Source organism: Cynocephalus volans, chromosome X (assembly GCF_027409185.1).
Source record: "Cynocephalus volans isolate mCynVol1 chromosome X, mCynVol1.pri, whole genome shotgun sequence".
NCBI lineage: Eukaryota > Metazoa > Chordata > Mammalia > Dermoptera > Cynocephalidae > Cynocephalus > Cynocephalus volans.
This window is the reverse complement of record NC_084478.1, coordinates 178,438,203-178,462,135: the sequence shown is the minus strand read 5'-3', so window position 1 is coordinate 178,462,135 and position 23,933 is coordinate 178,438,203. Positions and strand designations below refer to the sequence as shown.

Sequence of the window (23,933 nt, the reverse complement as noted above, 5' to 3'; positions counted from 1 at the left end):
TCATCAATGTCATTCTGTAGCGTGTTTTCCTTTGTCAACATTTTCTTGGCTGATCTCGCATGTGATGATCCTTAGAATCACACTCAGGTAGGAAAAACATGGCTATCATTTCTTGGGGCCCTTGAAACCCCAATATGCTTTGGTTCCTCTTTCTCCTACTCTCCCACCTCTCCCTTGGTGATTATATTTTCATCCTTATCAGGATGGGATGTAAATGTTACCCCTGACAATGTAAAATTAAATTATAGCTGATACAAAATGGTCAAGGATAACATGACTATGGAAAGTTAATGGAGCGAGAGATTTAGTATTATTTAATACTAATCCCACATCTCCGAAGAACTAAACTTACAAAGAACTAAAGATAACAGTATGAATATCATACATAGTGTTTCAGGGGTCCTCAAGACCACCCTCAGGAGCACCCAGGCCTGCTGAGTTAACCCTTTCTACACAAAAGGGGATGAGAGGTATGTCCCATCCTGCAACAAAAACCTATCTCTCTGTGTTTTGTGCATAAGTTGACTCTAAAAGTTGAAATCTCCCCCAAAAATTCACATTATGATGTCTATATAAATATTTGTCAATGCCAGGTCAAAAAGAGGAATGCTAGGATTATATTTTCTTTTCACAAGTCTAATTTAATGACCCCTGGGCCCTTTGAAAAGAGAACATTCCTAGCATCAAGGTCCCAATAGATTCTCTTTTCTTATGCACCATCAATTGGTAAAATTATGATATATTTTACTTTGCTTCTTATTTTGGTCATAATTTACTTGTACAGTTCTTTTTTTCATGGTGTTTCTAATTGCTTTTCCTTATTTTCTTGTACTATTTACCATCATCATACCCAAGTTTTCCAAACTCCCAATCATACCAATTAACATGTTGAATTCACATACACACATTAAAAAAAAAATGTTTTTGAGTCCTCTCTCCCAGAGCCTACCATTCTCCTACTCCAACCTGGACTGATTGCCAACCAGGCCTTCTGCCCGGTTGGCATCCCTGGTATTTCCCATCACTGATCTCCTGGATTAGATTCACTGTCCTGTGGATCCCACATCTCCATTTTCTTGGCTTACACCCTTGTTTTGCTGCAGAACATCCTCAAGAAGCTTCTTAAGAAAGTATACTTGAGAGGTAAATTTTCTTAGCTCTTTATGTCTAAAATTTTTATTCCATTGTCACACTTGATGGATATTTTGGCTGGTATAGAATTCTGTATTGAAATCATTTTCCCTTGGAATTTTGAAAGCATGACACATTTTTTCCTTTTTTTTTCTTGTTCCTCCAGTGCTATTTTGATTCTTGTTCCTTTTTCTCAGTATTATTTTTCAAGAACTCTTGTTAGTTGTTTGCTGGACTTCCTGGATCTTCAGAGTCCTTATATTTTCTCTCATATTTTTGTCATTGCTATATTGTTCTATTTTCTGGAAGACTTCCACAGTTTTATCTTTCAATATTTCTATAAAAGTTTGAGCTTTAGTAATCATATTTTAATTTCCAAGAATTCTTTCTTATTCTCCAATTGCTCTTTTCACACAATATTCTGTTCTTGTTTTATGAATACAATATTTTCTCCTAGTTCTCTGAATATACTAATTCAATTAAAATGATTTTTTCATATATTCCCTGAAATATAGGATTCCAAGTTCATTTTTTTCTATATGTTTATGTTGCCTCTTTTTCATGTTGAAGGCTTTCTTCAAATTTCTTATGAAACTTAATGGTTGGTTTATATTTAATAAAGAAGAGCTTAATAGCTATCATGAATTTAATCTGCTGCTGGGCAAATATGTCTGTTTTCCTGCTATGACTCTTCTCTGTGTAGGGCAGGGGGCTGAGGAACAGAGTTCCTATCCCCCAAATGCTACAATTAGGAAAAAATTGTTCAGGGGTTGTCAACATCCATGCTGAAAGCTGTAGCTCTTCACAGACATTTCAATTTCTTTAGAGAATGGTCAAGTGTTTTCTCTGTAGGCTTGTGCCAGCTCCTAGCTCAGCTGTCTGATGGGAGAGAGGAGGTTACAACTGGTAAGGTTATCCTGTATTGGGGCCTTCAATTAATCCCCATGTGTTCAGTCCTATCTAATTCTATTGTTTTCCACCACATGCCTGCTGATTCTGATTCTCTTGTGTTATATCTGGCAAACAGGCTCCCACCTCCTCTGAAGCTCCCATGTCAAATATTCTCAGCTGGATTTTTCCTGCCAATTTTATTCATCAACCAATTCCCATCTGCTGTCTAAAAAATTGTTGAACTCTGTACATTTTCACCATGTTCTCTTCACTCTGATGGGTTTATTCCTCTCTGTTCCTTGACACTTTTCTTTCACTGAGCTTCTAAGAGTAAAGAAGGAAAACTCTGTGTGTATGCATGTGCATATACTCCTGAGCATGAGGGTGATGTCTTCTCTCAGAATCATTTCTTATCTGTTTTTCTATTTTTGAACAAATATAGTTAACACTATTAATTTTTCTACATGACCACTTTGACTACATCTCCTAGGTTTTGATATGTATGGTTCTTTCATTGTTGGCAGTTTCTAAAGAGTTTATAATTTTAGTTTTTGTTTACTGTTTAACCAGAGTTATTATTTTATCTTAATTTATTTTATTTATTGAATCAAAATTGATTATACATATTTTTTGTGTTCAACATTGAGATACGTTGATCAAATCAATATTCCTAGCATATATATTGTTACAAATCGTAATTATTCTTTATGCCCCTTGTCCAATCTCTCCCTCCCCCTACCCCCTCTAATTACCCTAGATTTCTTCTCTCCTTCTGAGAGGATAATGGTTACTCTGTTGATTTGTTGCCTACATGACCTGTTCAATGCTAAGAGGTGTGTTCAGGTCCCCCAATATTATCATAGAGCAGATGCTTCTTCTGTCACTCTGGAATGGGCTTTGTGGAGAGAGACATCCTCTTCTTTTCCTTTTCTCTGCTGGTGACTCTCCTTGTGTCAATGCACTCCAGTGGCTGGTGGACCATCTGCGTGGTGGTTGTGGCATCTAGCCGCTTTCACAGCAGCCATGGTTATTGTGGTGGCTGTGGTGGGCCACCCACATGGAGGTGATGTTTTTGGCATGCTCCTTGGCACTGGCAGTGCGCCTGGTTGTGGGAAGGGGATCTGGCCCCCAGATCCAAGCTTCAGGTCCCCAAATGGGTCCCAAGGCACTGGTGCAGTGTGCCTGGTTGTGTGTGGGGGGTCTGGTCCCCCCCAGATTCATGCCTCAGGTCCCTGGGCAGGCCCCAAGGGGCTGGTGCAGTGTGCCTGGTTGTGGGAAGGGAGTCTGGTCCCCAGATCCATGCCTTGAGTCTCCAGGCAGGCCCTGAGGCACTGGCACAGTGTACCTGGTTGTGGGAGGGGAGAACTGTCCCCTTCTCCATGCCTCGGGTCCCCAGGTAGGCCCCAAGGCACTGGCACGGTGTGCCTAGTTGTGGGAGGGGGGATCGTTTTCCCTTCTCCATGCCTTGGGTCCCCAGGCAGGCCTCAAGGCACCGGCATGGTGTGCCTGGATGTGGGAGTGGGGTCCGGTCCCCGTCTCCAAGCCTCTGGTTCCCAGGCAGGCTCCAGGGTGCTGGTGGTGTGCCTGGGCCAGAACTAATTTTTTGTCCTTTGCTTACTTCTAAAATGGGAGGACTTCCTGTGGGAACCAATACTTGAGCTGTGTGGTTGACCTAAATTGCTGCTTTGCTGCTGTTTCTCTAGGGAAGGCTTTTTGTGCAGCTCAGAGTTTAATGGTTGACCTTACAGGTACTTCCAGCTCTCCAGAGACCTGGTGGATCTGGGTTGTGTGGAAACTCTGATCTGGGCCTGAGTTTTTTCATCAAACTGCACCCCATGCAATTCTGCATTCCCTTCCAGGCTCCTCTGAGTGGTCCAGTGCTGATTCGGGGGCAGGTGGGCTGTCCTTGCTGTATCCCAGTGTTCTCCTGGTGGGCCTGTCTCCCGCACCACCTGTGCTCCAAACACTTCCCATGGGATGGGCCCTGTGCTGGTCTCTTGTGATGACTCACTGGCCTCTGAATGGCTTCCTTTTTTTCAGTTGTTCTGGCTCCTCACTCCTGCGTGGGTTGATGGGAACCCTATTAGTGGTCTTGCTGTCCTGGGGTCCACCAAGGCCCTCTTCTCCCCTGCCACCTCCAAGTAACTACATCTGAAGGACACAGCTGCGGCTTCTGCTGGCTCCTGCTCCATGCGCTCAGCAGCTCCAGCCTTAAAGCAGCTGCAGCCCAAAACCCTCAGAGCAGTTTTTTCTTTCTTTGTGGTTTCTCCCGCCTTCATGAACTCCATAGGTCTCTCCTCCTCTTCCCCTGAGCTCTAGCAGCCCCAGCTTGGCTGATGTTACATTTTTATAGTTGTAAATTGGTTGATTTGTGGGAGAGAGTGATACTGGGAACCGTCTATTCCACCATCTTGGCTGGAACTCTCTAGCCAGAGTTATTTCAAAGCACATTTAAAAAATTCCAAGTGGAGAATAGGTTTTTGCTTTTTTTTTTTTTTTTTTTTGCTAATCCTTTGTTCCTAATTTTAAATTTTATTGTATGTTGCCAGAGACTGTGATCTACATGATTTCTACATTTTGGAAATTACTGACATTGGTTTTTGTGGGTATAATGCATGGGCAACTTTAGAAAATGTACCATAAATGTATTTTGTTGTTGCTTGTTGTTGTTGTTGTTGTTGTTTTGGTGGCTGGCCAGTGCAGGGATTGAACCCTGGACTTTGGTGTTATCAGCACCACACTTTAACCAACTGAGCCAACTGGACAGCCCCTCCAAATTTGAGCAAATTTATGTTTCTAATTTTTGTAGTGTCATCTGAGAGGTTTAGTTCCAAAATTTTGCACTGTGTATTTTACCCTTCTTGTTTGCCATTGTCATTTTGGATCTGCTCCTCTAAAGTATACATTTTTTTATCAGTTCAAGGGATTTTTTAGACAAACAGAGTAGACGTTTGTGCTCTGTCTGCCATATTGATAAAATCCTACTGACTGTTGGTTTTCCATCAAGTGCCATCCATATTATATCTTCCTGATTTTTATCTTCTACAGTCCCGTTTTTAAGGGGACCTATTTTAAAAATGTTACAGTCCCGGTTTTTTAAATGGCCCATTACTACTAGTGAATACTTTTGATTATAGTGTATTTTTCTATTTTTCAATGGCAAGCATGAAATTGTATCATTTAAATCCTTTTACTCAATCTAAGGAATTTGGCAAGACCCCTTCATTGTTTTTCTCCTTTAAAAGTTTCTTGACATCTAGTCTTGTACATTACTCTTCCCAACCTAGAACTGATTTGTTACAGTTCATAAAAACTCTTGGATTTTGATCAGAGCAAAGAATTTCCAGATTAATTTATGAAGAATTGACATTTTTATTATGTTGACTCTTCCCTTTCAGGAATATAGTAGTTTCTATTTTTTCAGGCCTTCTTTTGTAAAGTTTTATAGTTTTTTAATATAGGTTTTGACATTTCCTACTAAGTTTATTCTCAGCCATTTTATAATTTTTGTAGCTAGAGTATGTTGAATTTTTTCTTCCCCATTACGCTTTTCATCTTTTTATTACTGGCTGGATCTACATGCCTGCATCCTAACACCAGGGAATTGGCTTGGGATTAATGGGCCTTTCTCCTCACAGTGAAATGCCAAGGATAAAGTTTAAAAGAGAATGGGAGAAGTATGAATGTGTTTTATTTACATGAATGATATTCCACCATAGATCTTGTTCTGTTTCTTGCTTTGTTCCCACTTAACACCATTAAATGTGATCTTTGCTCTAAATTTTTATAGATATCTTTGATCAGATTAAGAAAGTTCTCTTCTATCCATAATTCTCTAAGTTTTTTTTTAATCATAAGTAGGTGCTGAATTTTATCAAATGCTTTTTCTGCATCTATTGAAATAATCATATTATTTGTTCTCCTTAAATCTGTTAAGGTTGATTTTCTAATTTTAAACTATCCTTGCATTCTTAGTATAAAACTCAACTTGGTTATGATATACCATTATATATGAAAGTACTTCAAAAAGTTTGTGGCAAAACAGAACTGAAAGATAATATGAATCTTTCCATGCTTTTAGAAGTACCCTCGTACTGCTGGATTCTGTTTGTCTTGAATTTTTCCATTTCTTTCCACATCTTGTGTCATGCTTTCCTTGGCTCATCATAGTAGTTATATTAGTCTTATAAAGTAAGTTTGGAGAAATTTCTTTTGCGTGTATGACTGGAATTGCCAACTCATTAAAGATTTGGTAGAACCCATCTGCAAAACTCTCTGGGCCTGTTTGTCTGTGTGTTTGGGGGGTGTGTGTGTGTATAGGTTTTTAAATATATAGTTAATTCCTTTGTGGTTATAGGGGTCTATTCAGGCTTGCTGTTTCTAGAGTCAGTTTTGGTAAGCTATACTTTTCTAGGAATTATTCATTTTGCTAATGTTTTCAAGTTTACTGACATAGAATTGTTCATAATACACTTTTTAAAAATCTCTATTCTTCTGTGGTTATATCTCCTTTTCACTTTTTTTTTTTTTTTTTTTGGTCTTTTTCGTGACCGGCACTCAGCCAGTGAGTGCACCGGCCATTCCTATATAGGATCCGAACCCGCGGCGGGAGCATCGCCGCGCTCCCAGCGCAGCACTCTCCCAAGTGCGCCACGGGCTCGGCCCTCCTTTTCACTTTTAATATAATTCTCTTTTTATTTATATCCAGCTTGTTAGGGGGTTGGCTTTTGTCTCTCAGCTTTTCAAAGAAACAGCTTTTGATTTTCTCAATCCTCTCTATCGTTTGCTCCTATTTCATTAATTTCTGCTCATCCTTATTTTCTTCTGCTTTCTTCAGGTTTACTCTGCTGTTCCTTTGACAGCTTCTTTAGTTGGATGTCTAGCGTGTTGACTTGTTGGCTGCTTTAGCTGCGTCTCTAGACTCTGGCATCACACACCCAACTGCCTGCTCAACATCTCCACTTTCTCACTGTTAAAGCTTGGGCACCCGAAGCTTAATATGGCCAAAACAGAATTCTTGGTCTGCACCTCCAAAAATGTGCTTTTCCTGTAGTTTTCCCCATCATGGCGAAAGGCCTCATTCACTCACTCAGGCCCCAAACCCCAGAATCATCCTTGTTTCTTCTCTTTCTCTATATCCTACATCCAATTCTTTCTGCTCAACTTTGAATGTACATCTTGAATTTCACAACTTCTCAGAACTCCACTGCTACCACCCTAGTTGAAGCCACCATCATCTCTGTCTCCTAGACTGTTGCCAGGGCTTGGCAACTGGTCTCTTGCCCCTAGTTTTGTCCCACCATGGCTAGTTCTCCACTGTGCACCTACAACATAGATCTGATGATGTCAGCTTCTGGCTCAAATCCTCCAAGGGCTTCTCATCTCAGAATAAGCTCCCAGTTTTTGTGGCCCCAGCTGCCTCTCCAACCACCTTTTCTACCACTCTCCAGCCACACTGGCCTTTTTGTTAGTCCCCAACATACCAGGCGTAGCCTCTCCTCAGGGACTTCAAACTTGCATGGAATGTTCTTTCCTCAGATATCCATATGGGGGAATAAAATGCGGGGGAAGCCAGTGGATATCTAAATAGCACCCCCTTCACTATTGCTTTATCTATCTCAAAACCTTTATCACTATATGAAATTATACATTATACTTATTTGTATATTTAGCACGAATCTTCCCCACAAGAATGTTAGTTCACTGTCTCGTACAGTACTGGGAGCCAAATCAGAATCAGAAAGTTTCTTGTTAAGCATAGAACTAGCACAAGGAGCACTGGATGGATTGGATGATGACTGGTATCAGGGTAAGGTCGCCTTAACAAACACTTCTGTCCTGAACAACCCGTTGCCTAAAACTTTTCTCGTACTCTTAAATATTTTCCTGAAACAGAATTGCTGGATCTCAGTTCCAAATCACCTCTTCTATTAAGAAGAATTGCTGGATATTAGCTCCCAAATCACGTCTTCCAGGCAAAGCTAAGTGCTGCTTCCTCTGTGCTCCCATTGCCCCTTATCCACACCTCCACCAAACCATCTGATCCAACGACAGGTCTCACGCGGCCTTGGCATGCACCCTCTTCTCCCGCCAGAGTTCCGCGAAGGCCAGTGTTGTGATTTGTTGTCAGCTTAGTCCCCGCCCCTATGAGAGTGTGGCACCGGGCAGGCTCAGATGAAATAATGCAATGGGAAGGCCTCTTATACCAAGATCCCTCGGCTGGAACAACGTCAGGCTCCAGGGCAGGCAACTTTGCTGCTTCTACTGAAGGTGGAGAAATTGAGAAAATGCGGGTGCAATGAAACACTTATTGCAGCGTACTCGGTGCGTTTGTGGTCAGCGAGTCAACCGCCCGGCTGGGCAGCGCAAACAGGAATCCCGAGCCTGGGCCTTCACTTGCCATGGCATCCGCAAGGGCCCTTTAATCCTTAACATTCAAATTCCGCCCACTAAACCAGCCTCTCTGCGCCCAAGCCGCCTCTTTTCCCCAAATGACTGCCGACAGCAGCCAACCGGCAGCTGGACAGGGCCCGCCCCCTTTTCCCTGCTCAAAACGGACAGGAGCTCCCGCCAATTGACGGCTTGCCGTCGAGGCCCCGCCTCGGCCCGGCTGCCGCAGCCAATGGCGGGCAGGCTTGCGGCGGCACCTGGGGCGGGGCGCGGGCGCGCAGGTGCAGCAGCGCGCGGGCCGACCCTGAGGGCGGGGCGCGACGTCGGCCGTGCGGGGTCCCGGCGTCGGCAGCGCGCGCGCTCCCTCCTCTCTGAGAGAGGGCTGTGGTAAAAGCCGTCCGGAAAATGGCCGCCGCCGCCGCCGCCGCGCCGAGCGGAGGAGGAGGAGGGGGCGAGGAGGAGAGACTGTGAGTGGGACCGCCGCAGCCGCGGGCGGGGGCCCTTGCCGGGGGGCGGAGGACAGGGGCGGGACGTGGCGCGGGAGGGGCCCGCGGGGTCGGACGACACGGCCGGCGGATGGCGTTCCTCCTCTCGACCCTCCCCCTCCCGTCGCCGCCGGTGGTGGCTTTCCCCTAGGCCCGTCACCCGCACTCGCGGGTGACCGTCCTCGGCGCAGCCTCCCCGGGGCCGCCTTCGCCTGGCGACCCCCTCCCGCCCTCGGGGCGCATCCCGGCCCCCGGCCCCGCAGGCGCCCCTGTCGCCGGGGCTTTGCCTGTCGGGGCTGCGCGCGCTCCTGCCCTTCTCGGGGCTTCGGGCCGCGGCGACGTCGCGCGCCCGCGGGCCCGGCCTCTCCCTGGATCGCGCTCTCCCCTCTCCCTCCCTCGCGCGCCCCCTCTCCCGTTACTCGGCCCCCCCCACCGGCGCGCGTGCGCAGTCCGCCTCCCGTCGGGAGAGTGCGCCACAAGGGCTCCTGCGCTCTCACCCCCATCTCCGGGCTTTGCCTCCCCCTCCTTCTCGCCCATTCCATGACTTTCTGCCCCCACTTCGAGCGAGTCGGTCAACCAGTTCCTTTCCTCATCTGGCAGGAACAAGTAGGTGGAGATTGTGGTCCACCCACAGAAGGGACTAGACATTGTGTTCTTGGATCCCACAACTCATCAAAAGAGGTGGTTATAGTTCCCATCAGTGACCGTGCCTAGGGGACTGTGCGTTCGGCAGCATCTGAGGCTCTTCGATGGGAGCGTGCCCCTAGGTTGCTTAGGAGTTCCTTGAGGGTGCTGTGGCCTCGGAATATGAGCGCCCTCCCATCTTCCCCCCCTCCTTCGCCGGCGATCTTCCAGTTACATAAGTGGAGTGGGACATAGTATGTGATGGGCTCTCATCACCCCGGAGCTTGCAGGATCACCAGTATGAGATGGGGCAAGTTCATCGCATCGCTGTGGCTCCTGTCGATTGTCCTTATAAGTTTATTCTCTTTTTAGTTTGATTATGACTGAATCACCCAAAGTGACTTTTATGTGGCAGTGGCAGTGTTTCTGTGATTTTGCACTGAAGACTTAAGGTCATTGTGAAGAGTCTAAAAAGATTGCTCTCACAGAGAAGACTGTTTATGACATTGCTAGGAATGAACCCCAAGGTGGGGGGAAGCTTGCTTTGGAGTACCTCTGTGGTGGTTGCTTCTGTTGTGAGCTTGTTTGGGTGTGGGTTGGTCACAACAGAAATGGGATGGGCTCCATCACAAAATTGATATTCCTGACTCATGGTCAGGCAGATGTGTGCTTCTGGTTATTTTTCCAGGAATGGGAATGGGCTCTGCCGAGCCATTCGCGCCTTGTGTTTGTGCTGTGTGGGATCAGTACCCCAAATTGTGAGTTGATAGGATCTAAAATTTGGGGGATGGTTGATGATCGTGGAACCAAACCTACTGGTGTATGATGCTAAGTGGCTTAGACACTGTGGGACTCTCACAAGTTTTAGGCATTTTCTTAAACTATAAAAACAAAGCATATTTGGGGCTCAGTAGTAAAATTGTATTAACAAGCAAGTTACGAGAATAGGCACTGATAGGAGAATTTTGGATTCCGTGGCTGGAATTTTCCTCAGTTTCAATATCAGTAAAGAGATTAAGCTGACTTCTTCGGTGTTTTGAAATGTGCTGTGTCCCTATAAAAAGACAGGGTCTGGGTTTCTGAGGTCTTTTGGGAATTTCCACCAGGGATTTAGGGAAATAGGCTTATTTATGAGCTTGTCAGGATTCCTACTTCAAATTCCAGTCAGGAAGCCTAGGAAACATTTGCTTTTATTTTCTTACCTGGCTATGTCAGAACCTTAAAGAGCACAGTCAATCTAGTAGAAATACAGTTGATCAAAATACTTATTTTAATCAAAATAAGTCACCATAGATCACCCATTTGTGGCAGGTCAGCTAGGTGGCTGATCCCTGGGGTACATTCACATCCACACACAGACACACAGCCTCACATAACGAAAATTCCAAAGTTTGTACAAATCTGAGCCTAAGGCATGACAAGTCGAGGTCTCTGCTTTGTTTTTCATAGTTGGCAATGTGTTTGCTTCTTCGGGTGCCCCTTCAGTTAGCTGTTCGTCATACCTCTAGCCCTTTAAACAGCATAGGCAGCTTGCAGAATATAGTTTCTCTGCAAAGTGCCTTGTGGCATTTGAAGTCAGTGTGTCCTAACAGCTTGAAGAAATCTTGTACGACTTTCTTGCTAGTACTGGCCTATTATATGTTTCTATTTCCTGTTGTTAAATACTTGCCTGGAATGCTTTAAATCTAGAGTACCAGGTGTTTGTTTCACCTGATAGGAGAGCATCATGCAGTCAAATCTACTCCGACTTTTATGCTGTTTAATCCTGGGATAGGTCTGGGGCAAGGCACAGACCACTGTATATTTGGAGGGTTCAGATACAATTCTGCGTTTTGTGTTTATATGTCTAATATCCAGCCAGAGTTGTTTCCCCTGCCTGCCCTGCATTTGTGTGACCTAATCTAGTGGGGCAGGGAGACAAGCTGTGGAGTTTGGAAGAACAACTGGCAAGATGAGTCCAATGTGATATTGCCCCCACCTGGACACTCTTTCCCCCATGTGGAGATGGAATGAGAATTTTGTTTCTTTAACCTAGAATAGAAAACAGCAGAGGTAAAATTGTTAGCTTCGACTCCTAGTGTACCTGCTCAGGACTATTTGCATGATAAATGATATGTCCTAGAACCCCTAATCTTTGATAAAGGTGAATATCAGTGTAAATCTTTTAACTGGCTAAGAGCAGATTGTTACCACGCTGCCTGATTTATCTTTAAGTAGAAGAGAATCACAGAAGATGTCTGACATTTGTAGTAACCAACACTGTTTTAAGTTCGTGGGGGTAAAGCACAGTCCTAGACTGGTGAGTTCAAGGGAGTGTGGCAGGACACCTGCTTCTTTTCACTGCCCTCTGCTATGGTGACATCCGTGCAGACCAGTCTCATGTGGCTGGCAGACAATCTTTTTTTCTTGGGTAGAGCATTACTGCCACTCTAATGGAAGGACCTTGTCTTCAGTGCTTCCATACCATCCCTTTCCAGTCAAACTACTGTCGTCCAAGTCAAACCCTTGTGCCTTTACATCATTTCTGGTAGGGCAAATAAAACGGGTCTTGCTTACACCAAAGTTATGCTCTTCTGCCTTTTCCTATTCTCTTCTGCCTTTCTCTTACAAGGAACCTTTTTCTATTGAAAGCTTGATTTGCATATCATTGCTTAAATACTTGGTTCCACCACTTTGATGGTAGGTATTGTGTGGGGGATAACTGAATGGGAGCAGGAATTTGGGGGCTGGCATCCTTACTCCCGTATCAAAGAGGGGGTGACAATTCCATTAGAGAATAAAGCCTTAACCTTTATAACTTCTTGAAGCACACTTATGCTGGGTGTGCTGGCATATGAATGTGTCCTCACCATAGCATGTAGTTGTTATGCAGTTATTGCAGATGTCTGGACTCTAATTATTGCTTCTGAAGATGACGGGACCAAGTAAGGCTGCACATGTCCCAGTGCAAGTTTTTTTCCTTGTAAACTGAGGGAGCTGGACTAAAGTTCCTTCCAGCTCTGAAAGTTTAAGATCTTCCTTGCCTAAGAGCTGGGGGTGTTATATGTACGGACCTGTTTTATTGGTTTTCATCGAACTTCTCTCGTTTTCTTGCTCCCCCCCCATCTCACCCCGTGAGAAATCTTGAGTTAATCAAAGATCTTAAACTTTCAGATCTGGAAGGAACTTTAGTCCAGCTCCCTCAGTTTACAAGGAAAAGAACGTGTAGCCATAGGAAGTTGTAACTTTTCCAGGGCCTCCCAGCCAGGATACCAGTTCAATTTTTATTATATAGCTAACCTAGTAATATTGTTAATTTGACTTCTGGGATTTTGTAGCATTCTATGACTTGACTGTTTGTTTAAGGGAATTATGAGGCCTCACTGAACCTCAAAAGATAATTCTAGGTACCATCCTGGTCACTATAGATCAGCCATAAAAAACTTGGTTAGTGTTGCCCTTCCTCTGGGTTTAATTACATCAGTATTTGTGGAATAGTCTCTAAGTTGTACATTTCAAGCTTTTGTTTTTAGTCTAAAGGTAAAAGTGCTACTCTTGGGCCAGCAAGGTATCAGAGATTAGCTAATGTGGAGCAGTTTAGGTTTTTGTTAAGAAAAACATCATTTCTTTGTTGGGAAATGATGGTTATGGCTGTCTTAATGACAAAAAATGTAATGACAAAAGTTCTCTTTTGAGCATGTGTTCAAAAACAAAAGAGAAACTATCAAACTAATAGCTCAGTTTGTTGAGCATCCAGATTTACTGATCTGAGAGGCTTAAAAGTGATTGCTCTGAAAAGACTTGTGATGTTTTGGATGTTAGCTTTGGATCTCCCAGGGCGCTTGGTTTCCGTTGGTGCTGCCTTTTTTCTTTCAGGGGTAAAGCCCCTTTAGGTGATCGTTGTAACTTCAGCTGCCTGAAAAGGAAAGGATTTAATTTAGGGTGATATTTTGAATGTTGCATGTTTTCTTGAACACGTATTCTCTCCCCAAGTATTTCTGTATGACGTGGTGGAAGAAATACTTGCCAGAAATCACCACTAACGGTATGCTTTGTAGTGTTAAAGTGTCCCCCAGAGGTGACAAGACCTGTCATAGTGTTGATTCTAACAAGCATGAATTTTTCCTCTGTTTTAGCACTGTGTGTTATGTACTAGCAATTTGCAGTTTATCCTTTGTTTCTAGCTAGGTAAGCCGGGAAATAGCATAGTTCTTTGTCTATGTGTTTATCTTCAAAATGTCCCAAATAGCTCTGGGAAAAAGGTCCTGCCGCTCAATGGGGGCTTTCAACTTACGATTTTCTTTGTTTTAGGCTCCATAAAAATACAGACTCACCAGTTCCTGCTTTGATGTGACATGTGACTCCCCAGAATACACCTTGCTTCTGTAGACCAGCTCCAACAAGATTCCATGGTAGCTGGGATGTTAGGGCTCAGGTAAGTAACCTTCCTTTTTTTTTTTTTAGTATATGTCCTGGTTTGGCCATCTGTTTTAAAAAAAAAAAAAAAAAAAAAAAAAGGAAAAAATAAGATATACTACTCTTGGACAGTATAAAAGTACCCCAAAGACTAAAGACATAACTGTGCCAAACTGTGCCATATAATAAAAAAAAGTCACTTCCCTGAGCCCTGAAAGGTCAGTTTGGGTAGGGTTACTTGGTGGCCACAGTGTGATCTGGGGGCGGGTGTCAGATTAGAGCCGGAACTGGTGATCTGCAACTTCAGTTCACCTTGAAGCAGGTCAGCTGAGCTGAGAGCACTTGTACTGAGCTCTTCACCTGCGCTGCTGCTGTTGCCTAGCAGTCTTCAGCATGATGCTTTGTTTGCTCTGGTTTTGGGTAAATGACTTAACGGGTCAACATTAGTGAGCAGTGGTGATGCATTTTCAGGTATCGCAGAACAGCGGAGCTCATGGTTAATGGTGTGTGCTTGCCACGCTCTTCCCACCATAACTAAAGTGAGCACCCAGACACATGTCTAGCTTTTGGGACTCTAGAGTAGGATGAATGCTTTTTGAGAAGCTAGAGACCCAAGTCATTCTAAATCTAACACTCAGGTGCTATATCAGCTGTACTTTGGACTACTTTGGCACCATTGTGTAGACTTCAGTTTTTATAAAAATGAGTGGTTTCTTAGCTTTTTTTTTTTGGATCAGTGGTCACTCCACATTTGATGTTTTGACACCTGGATTTCAAAAGTTCTGTGTGGTAAAGCAGAATGTTACAATTAAATCTTCCTGTTTCTTTTCCTAAGAAAAAAATATAATTCTAGCTGAGACCCCAAGTAGCACTTTCTTGTGTCTCTCTAGTGGTTTCTGACTCCACAGTATAAAGCTGTTGTAGGCATCCATAATAAATAGCCTATTTAGGGATTATGTGAGGGGGCAAGGTTTGGGTGGAAGAGAATAGAAGGTGTGGAAGGAAGTGAAGAGCATCACACTGCCTCCAAGTCCCAAATTTGGTTCTGCTCCCTGATCTTGTGACTCAAATTGTCATTCCCCTTTATTGCTGTGGGGTGTGCTCTGGGCCCGGCTGACAGGATGTTCTTTGTACTCCACGTATTTATGCTGGTGGGAGTTGTATGGCTAGTGCTTTGTGCATTGTCTCAGAAATTGTGTGGACTAAATGTAACATGGGCAATGAATGAGTTTCTTCTGGTAGATGTCAGCCTTGGGGGGTGGTTTGTGTTTTTAATAGTCTTTTTCTCATATTACGAATGGGTTTTATAAAACAGGCAGTGGTGACACTATACGGTTTCTCATAAGAAATGTGGAAAGGAAGAGGTCTTTTTTTTTTTAATCTCTTATTATTTATGAATGGAAAAGACACAGCCATTTGAGCTTCAAGGAACTTTGAAGGGAATTCTCAAAGGACAGAACCTGTCTTCAGTAGATAAATGTTTGATATCTTATTTTTCTTCTTTTACTTTTTTAAAAATTACAAAAATAATACATGCTTCTATAGAAATATCAAACCACTTAAAAGTTTATCAAGTAAAGAAAATGAAGGCTCCTCCTTACTCTCTGCTGCCACTAGCCAGGGTAACCATGGTTAATAACTTAATGTAGATCCTTCTAAATCTTCTAAGACTATACAAATATGTACTTTTTGTGTTTTTAACATATGGGAAGGTATTAGAGGCAGTCCCCACTTATGTGATTCAACTTAAATGATTTTTTTTTTTTTTTTTTTTTTGACCGGTAAGGGGATCATAACCCCTGGCTCGGTGTTGTCTGCACCACGCTCAGCCAGTGAGCGCACTGGCCATCCCTATATAGGATCCGAATCTGCGGCCTTGGCGCTATCAGCACCGCACTCTCCCGAGTGAGCCGCAGGGCCGGCCCATGATTTTTTAAATTTAGGATGGTGCGAAAATGGTATACATTCAGTACACTCCTTGGCTTATGATGAGCTTATGATGGGGTTAGATCTGGATAAACCTGTTGTAAGTTGAAAATATTGTAAGTCGAAAATGCTTTTTACCTTAATAATATTTTCAATTTATGATGAGTTTATCGGGACATAAACCCTTCATGAGTTGAGGAGGATCTGTACACTGTTCTGAATCTATCCATGTCATATATTTATCTCCGCCTCATTCTTTTAAATAGTGATGTAGTCTGATGCTGACTTACCGTCATGCATTTCATCATCCCCGTGTTGGTTTTCTCAATGGTTTGCTATTAAAAATACCGTGATAAAGGATGGCTGCTTAGACTTGGAGTTGCTGGTGGGTACTGACACATCACCTTCCAAAATGGCTATCCCAGTTTCCACAACAGTCTGGGGAAGTGCCATTTTCCCATACCCTCCCAGAATTGGATATACAACTTTGAAATTGGTGCTCCTTGGGTTATTACTGAGACTGAACCTCAGGAATCGTTGGCCATTTGTATTTGATCTTTGTGAATTGCCTGTTCGTGTTCTGCATTCATTCTTCCATCAGGATATTTCTTTTTAAATTGATTTGTAAGAACTCAATGTATTAAGGATATTAACTCTATCATCATGCAGGTATTTTTCCTGCTCTCCCATGTTTTTTGATTCTGCTTGTCTTTCTGATATATAAAACTTTTTATAATTTTTTCTTTTGCTTTTATACTTAGAAAGTTCTTTCCTACTCTAAGGACAGATCAATATTCACCTGTATTTTCTTTCTTTCAAAAAGACTGATAAAGTACTATATTCATACATACATATTTAATACATACAAAAGAATCCAATGGGTAAGTTGTCTTGTGTTTTTCCTATGTTTTTTTTAAACAGCTGTTTTTGTATTTAACTCTGGGATGGGGTGAGATTTTAGAGCCCACTTAGCCAGTTGTGTCTTAGACATTTGGTAAATCAATTATCTGGTCTTCAGTTTTATCAAATGTTGAATTCTCCAAGTGTACAATCTCTCAAACTTTTTCTTATTTTCTCTATAAAACTGCTTTTTTCATTCTGAATTTTTTCTTTCTGCGGCTGATGGCAGGCCTGTCAGCAGACAATTGTTCACTCACCCAACAAATATTTGAGCACCTGCTTCGAGCCAGGGGTGGTGCTGAACCCTGGAAATGGTTCCTTTTCCTTGACTGGGGGTGGGGCTACAGTGCTTATTCCGGAAGACTCAAGAAAATAGCACATCTTCACAAAAGTAGGTTTTAGATAAACTAGGAGGAATCCAAAGGGCTGTGTGCATGTGTGTGTTGTTTTAAATTCTGACATATAAGTTAGAGCTTTAGGGTAGACTGTGACATGAGATAGTCTGTTTTCCAACTCATGTAATTGTAGACTGATTTTTGCCTTGAATTATGATGATGGTAACTTTTTTCTGTTGAAACAGTTCCATATTCAGCTAGGTTGGTTGTGATGGCATAAAACTTGTGTACTGACAAAAATGGTAATTTTCTTCTATGATGATTTTGAAGCTTTTCTGTAATAGCTGATAAAAATAAAGACAGGCTTTTGGTGACTATGTTCTTCAGGTAGCTAGTGTAATTTTTGAAACTTGCACGATTTAAATCCAATAAGTACTCTTGAAACTGAAGTGGAATTCTGATTTGGAGAAGGGATATAATAAATGACTTATAATTAAGGAAAGGGCTTTTTATATAAGGCTGTCATTTTAAAAATGATTTTTTTGAATAGTTAGGTGTGTAGTACAGAATGAAAAAGATTGTATAAAAAATTATATGGTAAAAGGTCTTCCTGCTACCATGTTCCCAAATATTCATTTCTCTCCCTGGAGGCAGCTACCAGTACCAGTTTCTTCTACATATGTGTGTGTGTGTTAAATTTTTATTGTGGTAAAATACATACAATAAAATTTACCATTTTAATCATTTTTAAGTGTACAGTTCAGTGACATTAAATACATTCACACTGTTGTGCAGCCATCACTACCATCCATCTCCAGAACCCCTTTCATCTTGGAAAACTGAGATTCCATACCCATTAAACACTAACTCCTAATTCTTCCCTCCTTCCCCAACCACCTGGCAACCACTATTTTACTTTCTGTCTCTATAAATTTGACTATTCTAGAAACCTCATGTTATATATTTTTTATATTTGTGTTTGTATGTTTTGTGTGTGTGTGTGTGTGTGTGTGTGTGTGTGTGTGTGTGTGTGTGTGTGTACAGACAAACAAGGGTATGGGGTGTGTTTTTATACAAAGTATAAAATGTTGTGCACATTTGCAAAGTTCACTCTTTTTAATTAATGTATCTTGGAGATTGTTTGGAATCAGTTCATTTAGAACCATATCATTCTTTTTAAGGGTTGGGTTTAAATAATTTATTATATGGATGTACCATAATTTATTTAACCAGTTTTCTTTTGATGGATATTTGTGTTTCCAATTTTTATGATTTCATCAATGCTGTAATGAATAGTCTTTTACATATACAATTTTGCTCATGGGCAAGTTTATCTGTAGGAGAAATTCCTAGAAGTGGAACTTGCTGGGTCAAAGGGTATGTGCATTTTTGACTTCTGTAGGTACTGCTAAATCAAGGGTGGCCTTTTAATTATAGACTTTTAAAGAAAAAACTATGTATGAGTAGGTAAACACAAATTTATGACTGCAGTATTATTTGCAGAGATTGGAGAACTATTAATTATGTTAGGAAGAAGTAGTTTAGCACTATAGTTAGCACTAGAAAGAAAAACTTTTGAAAGTTTCTATTTCATCAAATGTGACCTCGTGTGAGCAGGGCATGTGAGGCAGGACCTTTTACTTGACAAAGGGAACTTTAGCCAGTTCTTGTTTGTGAATCTTGAACAAAATGGAACGTTTTTGTTTTGGAACTGTTCTAAGTTGTGGTAGCTCCTTGGGACTTAGGGTTGAGGAGTCTCCCTCAGCTGCTGGACCTTCTGCCTCATTTGTATTGTAATATGTATAAGGAATATCCTGGAAGTGTTCAGGATCAGTTTGCTGTTGCTTCATTTCTCTGACCATTGTACTCTTTATATAGTAACACTTTACTCATTTAACCTATACTAATTGAGCATCTATTATGTGTCCCAGGGACTATCTTTACCCTCAGCAATCTTCTGATTCAGTGGGAGATGCAGACAGGCAAACAGGCTGTGACTTTATAAGGGGCTAACTTCTATGATGAATAGAAATACCAGCCACTAAGGGAGCACATAAATATTAGAGGGGATCCTACCTAGACTTAGAATATGGGGTCAGGCGCAACCAGGCCAGCAGCAGAGCCAGCCATGGGGCAATCCCCCTACTTCCTCCCCCAACAACATCTTAGAATGTACCTATTATATTTTTTTAAAAAAAGAAAGAAAGAAAGAAAGAAAGAAAGAAAAAGAATATTGGGTCAGGGAAGAGAAGAGACTTCTTTGACATCTGAGACCTTACAGTAAGGAAACATTACCTAGGTCAAAGTGAAAGCATTAGTGGAGCAAGACGTGCGAGTCTTGTGGAGGGACCAGCATGTATGGAAGCTCAGACTGGGGAGAACCTGTTGGGCTGGTTCAGAGTAGTTATGTGGAGATGAGGCAGGAGCAGCAAGCTCGGCCTTGTGGAGAGGAGTGTTTCTCTTTCAGAGTGTGCAGGCTGCAGGTGTTTGGTCACTGCTGCACCAGGTATGTTGAATAGGCTCGGCTTTCCTTCAAAGCTGTATCACACTTTGAGATGTTTCCCAGGCCCCAGAAGGCACTGTGAGGCACTCTGTCCATTCTTCCTGTTCTCTTTCCACCCAGCATTGTTCCGGAGGCCACCTGCACTGGGCCAACTTCCGGTTGCCTTCTCACCCCACCCATGGGGCCCCCACTCCAGGTCTCTTCACAGAGCCTTGCTTCGCTCCAGTTCTGCCCCAGGAGACCTAGGGGGACCCACAGGGACAGGACTTTCCCCTTTTCACCACAGTTCATTCTCTAATGTTCAAAAGTGCCAGACTGTGAGGTCAGGAGCTTGCGTGGAGCAGGAGTCAACTGTGGTACCAAATGCACTGCTTAGTTCTCCTTGTGTTTGTTTATATTTTGTTAACAAGATTTTCATGGTGAAGGAAACAGTGCATGAACAAACTTGCTTCTGTCTTGTCAAAGACCAGGTTCACCCTGACAAGCCACTGTGGACAGCACCATTGTAATACCTCCAAGCCTGGGCTCAGGAGGTAGGACCAGAGTCCTCCTCTTTGCTCTTTAAGGCTGCCTGCTCTTCCACTCTCCCTCACGTCATTCCAAGGTCCTGCCTTCCCGCAGTCCTTCCCCCAGCTTCTACACTCTGCTCATGTGATAGCTACTGGGGTACTTTCCACCTGGACTTAGGAAATGTAACCAGTTTAACATTCGTGTCAGCCTCTTATGGAACTCGAATATGACAGATCCAGTTGAATCCAGCCCATGGTTGCACCCTCTGCCTTGCTTCCCTGAGGTAGCCCATCCCCTGAAGTGATCAGGATACGCTCTATGCAAGGTTTATGTTGTATTACACATGACAATATAGAGTATTCTAAAATGTTTGCTAATTTACAGGATGAAGGCTGGCCAGTCAGCTCAGTTGGTTAGAGTGCAGTGTTATAACACCAAGGTCAAAGGGATCCCCACACCAGCCAGCAGCCATAAAAAAATTTACGGCATGATAGCCTACTGTATGAAACATTCTGTAACTCACTCTTTTCACTTAATACTTGGCTTTTGAACCTAGTCTGTGTTGCTGTATGCCGACCTTGTTCAATCATTTAACGTCTCCTTGTACTGTGGAAACATTTTTACAACAGAAGCCCCACCAGAGCCCTGAGGGAGAATGGAATTGTAGAGAAACAGGGATTAGCATCTGGTTTATGTTTACATCCCTTGGTCTTATTAACTGAGAAGAAGATATTTTTATTTCTGTGTTTGTGAAAGCTTTCCATAAAAGAAGGCATCCATTTTCTAGACTTATTAATAGGGCAGTCCAAAGGTTTTATTTTTAGATTTGAAAGAAAGCAAAGCAGGCTTCTGAGATATGCACATTTTCCTTTGTCCCTTTCTCCTTTGCAACATTCCACATTGCTGCTAAAACATGAACTTGAGCATTTTCAAGCATGAGATTCCTTTCTACATGTGAATCATTTTTTAAAACATTAAGCATTTTGGTTTCTTTGGGGCTTCTAATGGTACGTAAGTTTTAGCATTACTTTGGTAAGTTGTATTTTAAAGTTTTCTGCATGTATTTAGTAACTTATTTTTAAAATATAAATTTCCATGTGTTTCTGGCTTTTGTGTTTTTGTAAATAGCAGAAGGCATTAGTCCATATTAAGTACTAATTTGCTCTAATATTTTCAGCTGTTTTTGGAATTATACTTGGCAAAAAATGTAGACAAATGTCTGCAGTTGTGACAGTTTGTCTTTTTGTTCCTTTTAACTCCAGAATAAATAATTCCAGTGAATTTTTTTCTAGGCTTGTAAGAACATGGGAATGATTAAAGTCATCATAACACTTAAGTAGTTAAGGAAGGTCAAAAGTTTTTTTTTTTTTAAGTGGTATCACTGTATAAAAATGTTAATATAGCTTGTAAGCAACTGTATAAAATTTTAGTCATCCTTCCAAGTTAAGATAAAACAAACAAAAACATAGTATTTAGTAAGCTCTGTTTTTTTTTTTTTTTTTTTTCCCCTGACCGGTATGGGGATCGCAACCCTCTCTGCACCACGCTCAGCCAGTGAGCACACCGGCCATCCCTACACAGGACCCGAACCCCCTGCCTCAGCGCCACCAGCGCTGCACTCTCCCGAGTGAGCCACGGGGCCGGCCCTAAGCTCTGTGTTTTTTAATTACACAAGTAAAATATCGTAGAAAACTTAGAAAATGCATATGCATACAAAGATAAAAAGTTAAAACCACTCTGGTGATCTCACCATGCAAAGAAAGCTGCTATTGGTATTTGGTATTTATTTTTATAGACCAAGAGATTCTGGGGTTGAGAATTCAGGGGGTCTGTGTCATTGGATGGGGAAAGCACTCCATTTTTATTGTTACTACTCTCACTGAAAATCCAGATTTCCTTACATTGTAGGCAACAGACTATGGTAGTATTAGGAGTACCTGTGAAAGATGCTTTCATATCATATAGTTGTTATAGATGTTTTGAAATTTCCTATATGCTCATCATTGCTTCAAACTTAGAAAAGTTAATAGACCCGCCTGTAGATATGGTTATTTAGTGGTTTACTAAAGAAGCACGTATTATTCTAGCACCAATTCTCAAAATGTCATTAATCAATTTCTATGCATTTTACACATTTGAAAACATTCTTCTGAGGAGGGATCCAGAAGGCCAGAAGGCTTCATGGCAGAAAAAGGTTAAGAACACCTGTTCTGTACATTATATGTAAAACATTCAGCACTTGACTAGTCAGTTATGTGGGAGAAAGAGGTCAAGGGGATTAGTCAGTTATGTGGGGAGAAGCACAGATACAATAAAAGGAGACAAAATGACATTTAAAGCTTAATTCATCTTATTATATTAAACATTTATGAACACATTTAGTGTTTTGCAGATACTATGCAAAGTGTAATGCAACTAAAACTGTTTAAGACTAATTAATAGCACATATATTGCTTGGTGTAAAATAGCCTAAAAGTTACCTTTGCTGTTGGCATTTTAAACATCCTTCTAGAGTCTTCCTTATCTACTTATGTGCATGCACACATATTGTTTTAGATGAATGGGATCATACGTGCTTTCGTAACTTGCCTTCTTTCCTGAACAATATGTCGTAGATACCCGTCCATGTCAATAAAAATAGATTTATATTGTCACTTTTCCCTAAATTGAAAATAACTTATTGCATTTTCTTATTATAAAAGTAATATGTGTTTGATGGGAAATTTTTTTCAGAAAATATGGAAAGAAGAAAAGTAAAAATTGACAGGCTGGCTGGTTAGCTCAGTTGGTTAGAGCACGGTGTTTTAACACCAAGGTCAAAGGTTTGGATCCTCATACCAGCCAGTTGCCAAAAAAAAAAAAATTGTCCATACATCTGTCTACAGATAGATAATGTCTGGGTAATGTTTTTATACCATCATGTTTAGTGATCACATAACATTTCGTTGTATGGCTATGCCTTGATTTAATTAAGGTACATTTTCATTGTTCTGTGTCTTCATCACTCTGAATGAAGGTATGTCTGCGTGCTGATGGTGCCAACTCTGTGTTCATCTCAAACCTCTCTCTTGAGCCCCACATTTCACATCCTCTTCAGTATCCACGTGAGTTGTTCGTAGGCATTTAAAATTTAACAAGTTCCAAATAGAACTCTTGATTTTTTTCCCCCCTTTAAACCTGCTCTTCCTCTTGTCTTCTCCACTTCAGTATATAACATCAACATCTACCCAGTTACCCAATCCAAAATTCCAGGAGTCATCCTTGATTCTGCTTTTGCGCTCACCATCCTCTAATCCGCCAGCAAGTCCTGTGAGGCCAGCCACTTCTCACCATCTCCACTGCTAAGACCTCAGTCCAACCCACAGTCACCTCTTAGACGGATTCAACAGGACTTCAGATGACATATTGAACAGTTTCCTCACAGACATCCTTGTGAAACACTGCATGTTTCATAGGTCTATTTGTTATACTGTCATTCGATTCTAAATGATTGAATTATTTCATATTTAGTATCTTTTTAATCTGGCCAATATGGCTCAGTTTAATACTGAGTTCCATGCCTGCTCCATGCTGAAGGGTATGCAGTGCATCAGGCTCTCATCCATTTATCCATTCCACAATGGAGTGAAGTGTCTGCAGTACCCCAGGCACTGTGTTAGGCAGGGGTAGAATAACCTAGACAGATTTGTACCTTTCCTCATGGAGATCAGGTTTTGTGGCAGAGACAGACTTTAAATAATTACACAGTGCTTGGAAGGACAGATACGGGGGTGGGGTTCATTGTGATCCTAAATAATGGGTGAACAGCTCAGCCTAGGGAGGATTCAAGAAGCCTTCCCTAAG

At 42.0% G+C, this 23,933-nt stretch overlaps 1 protein-coding gene across 1 annotated transcript in view; it reads left to right on the top strand.

Moving 5' to 3' along the window:
- Positions 1 to 8,744: 8,744 nt before the first annotated feature.
- MECP2 (methyl-CpG binding protein 2) overlaps positions 8,745 to 23,933 on the top strand; it is a 56,045-nt gene continuing 40,856 nt past the window's right edge. Inside the window, exon 1 of the mRNA XM_063083067.1 lies at positions 8,745 to 8,879. Within this exon, the coding sequence (XP_062939137.1) occupies positions 8,818 to 8,879 (62 nt within the window). The 5' untranslated portion in view covers positions 8,745 to 8,817. The remainder of the gene's footprint in view (positions 8,880 to 23,933) is intronic.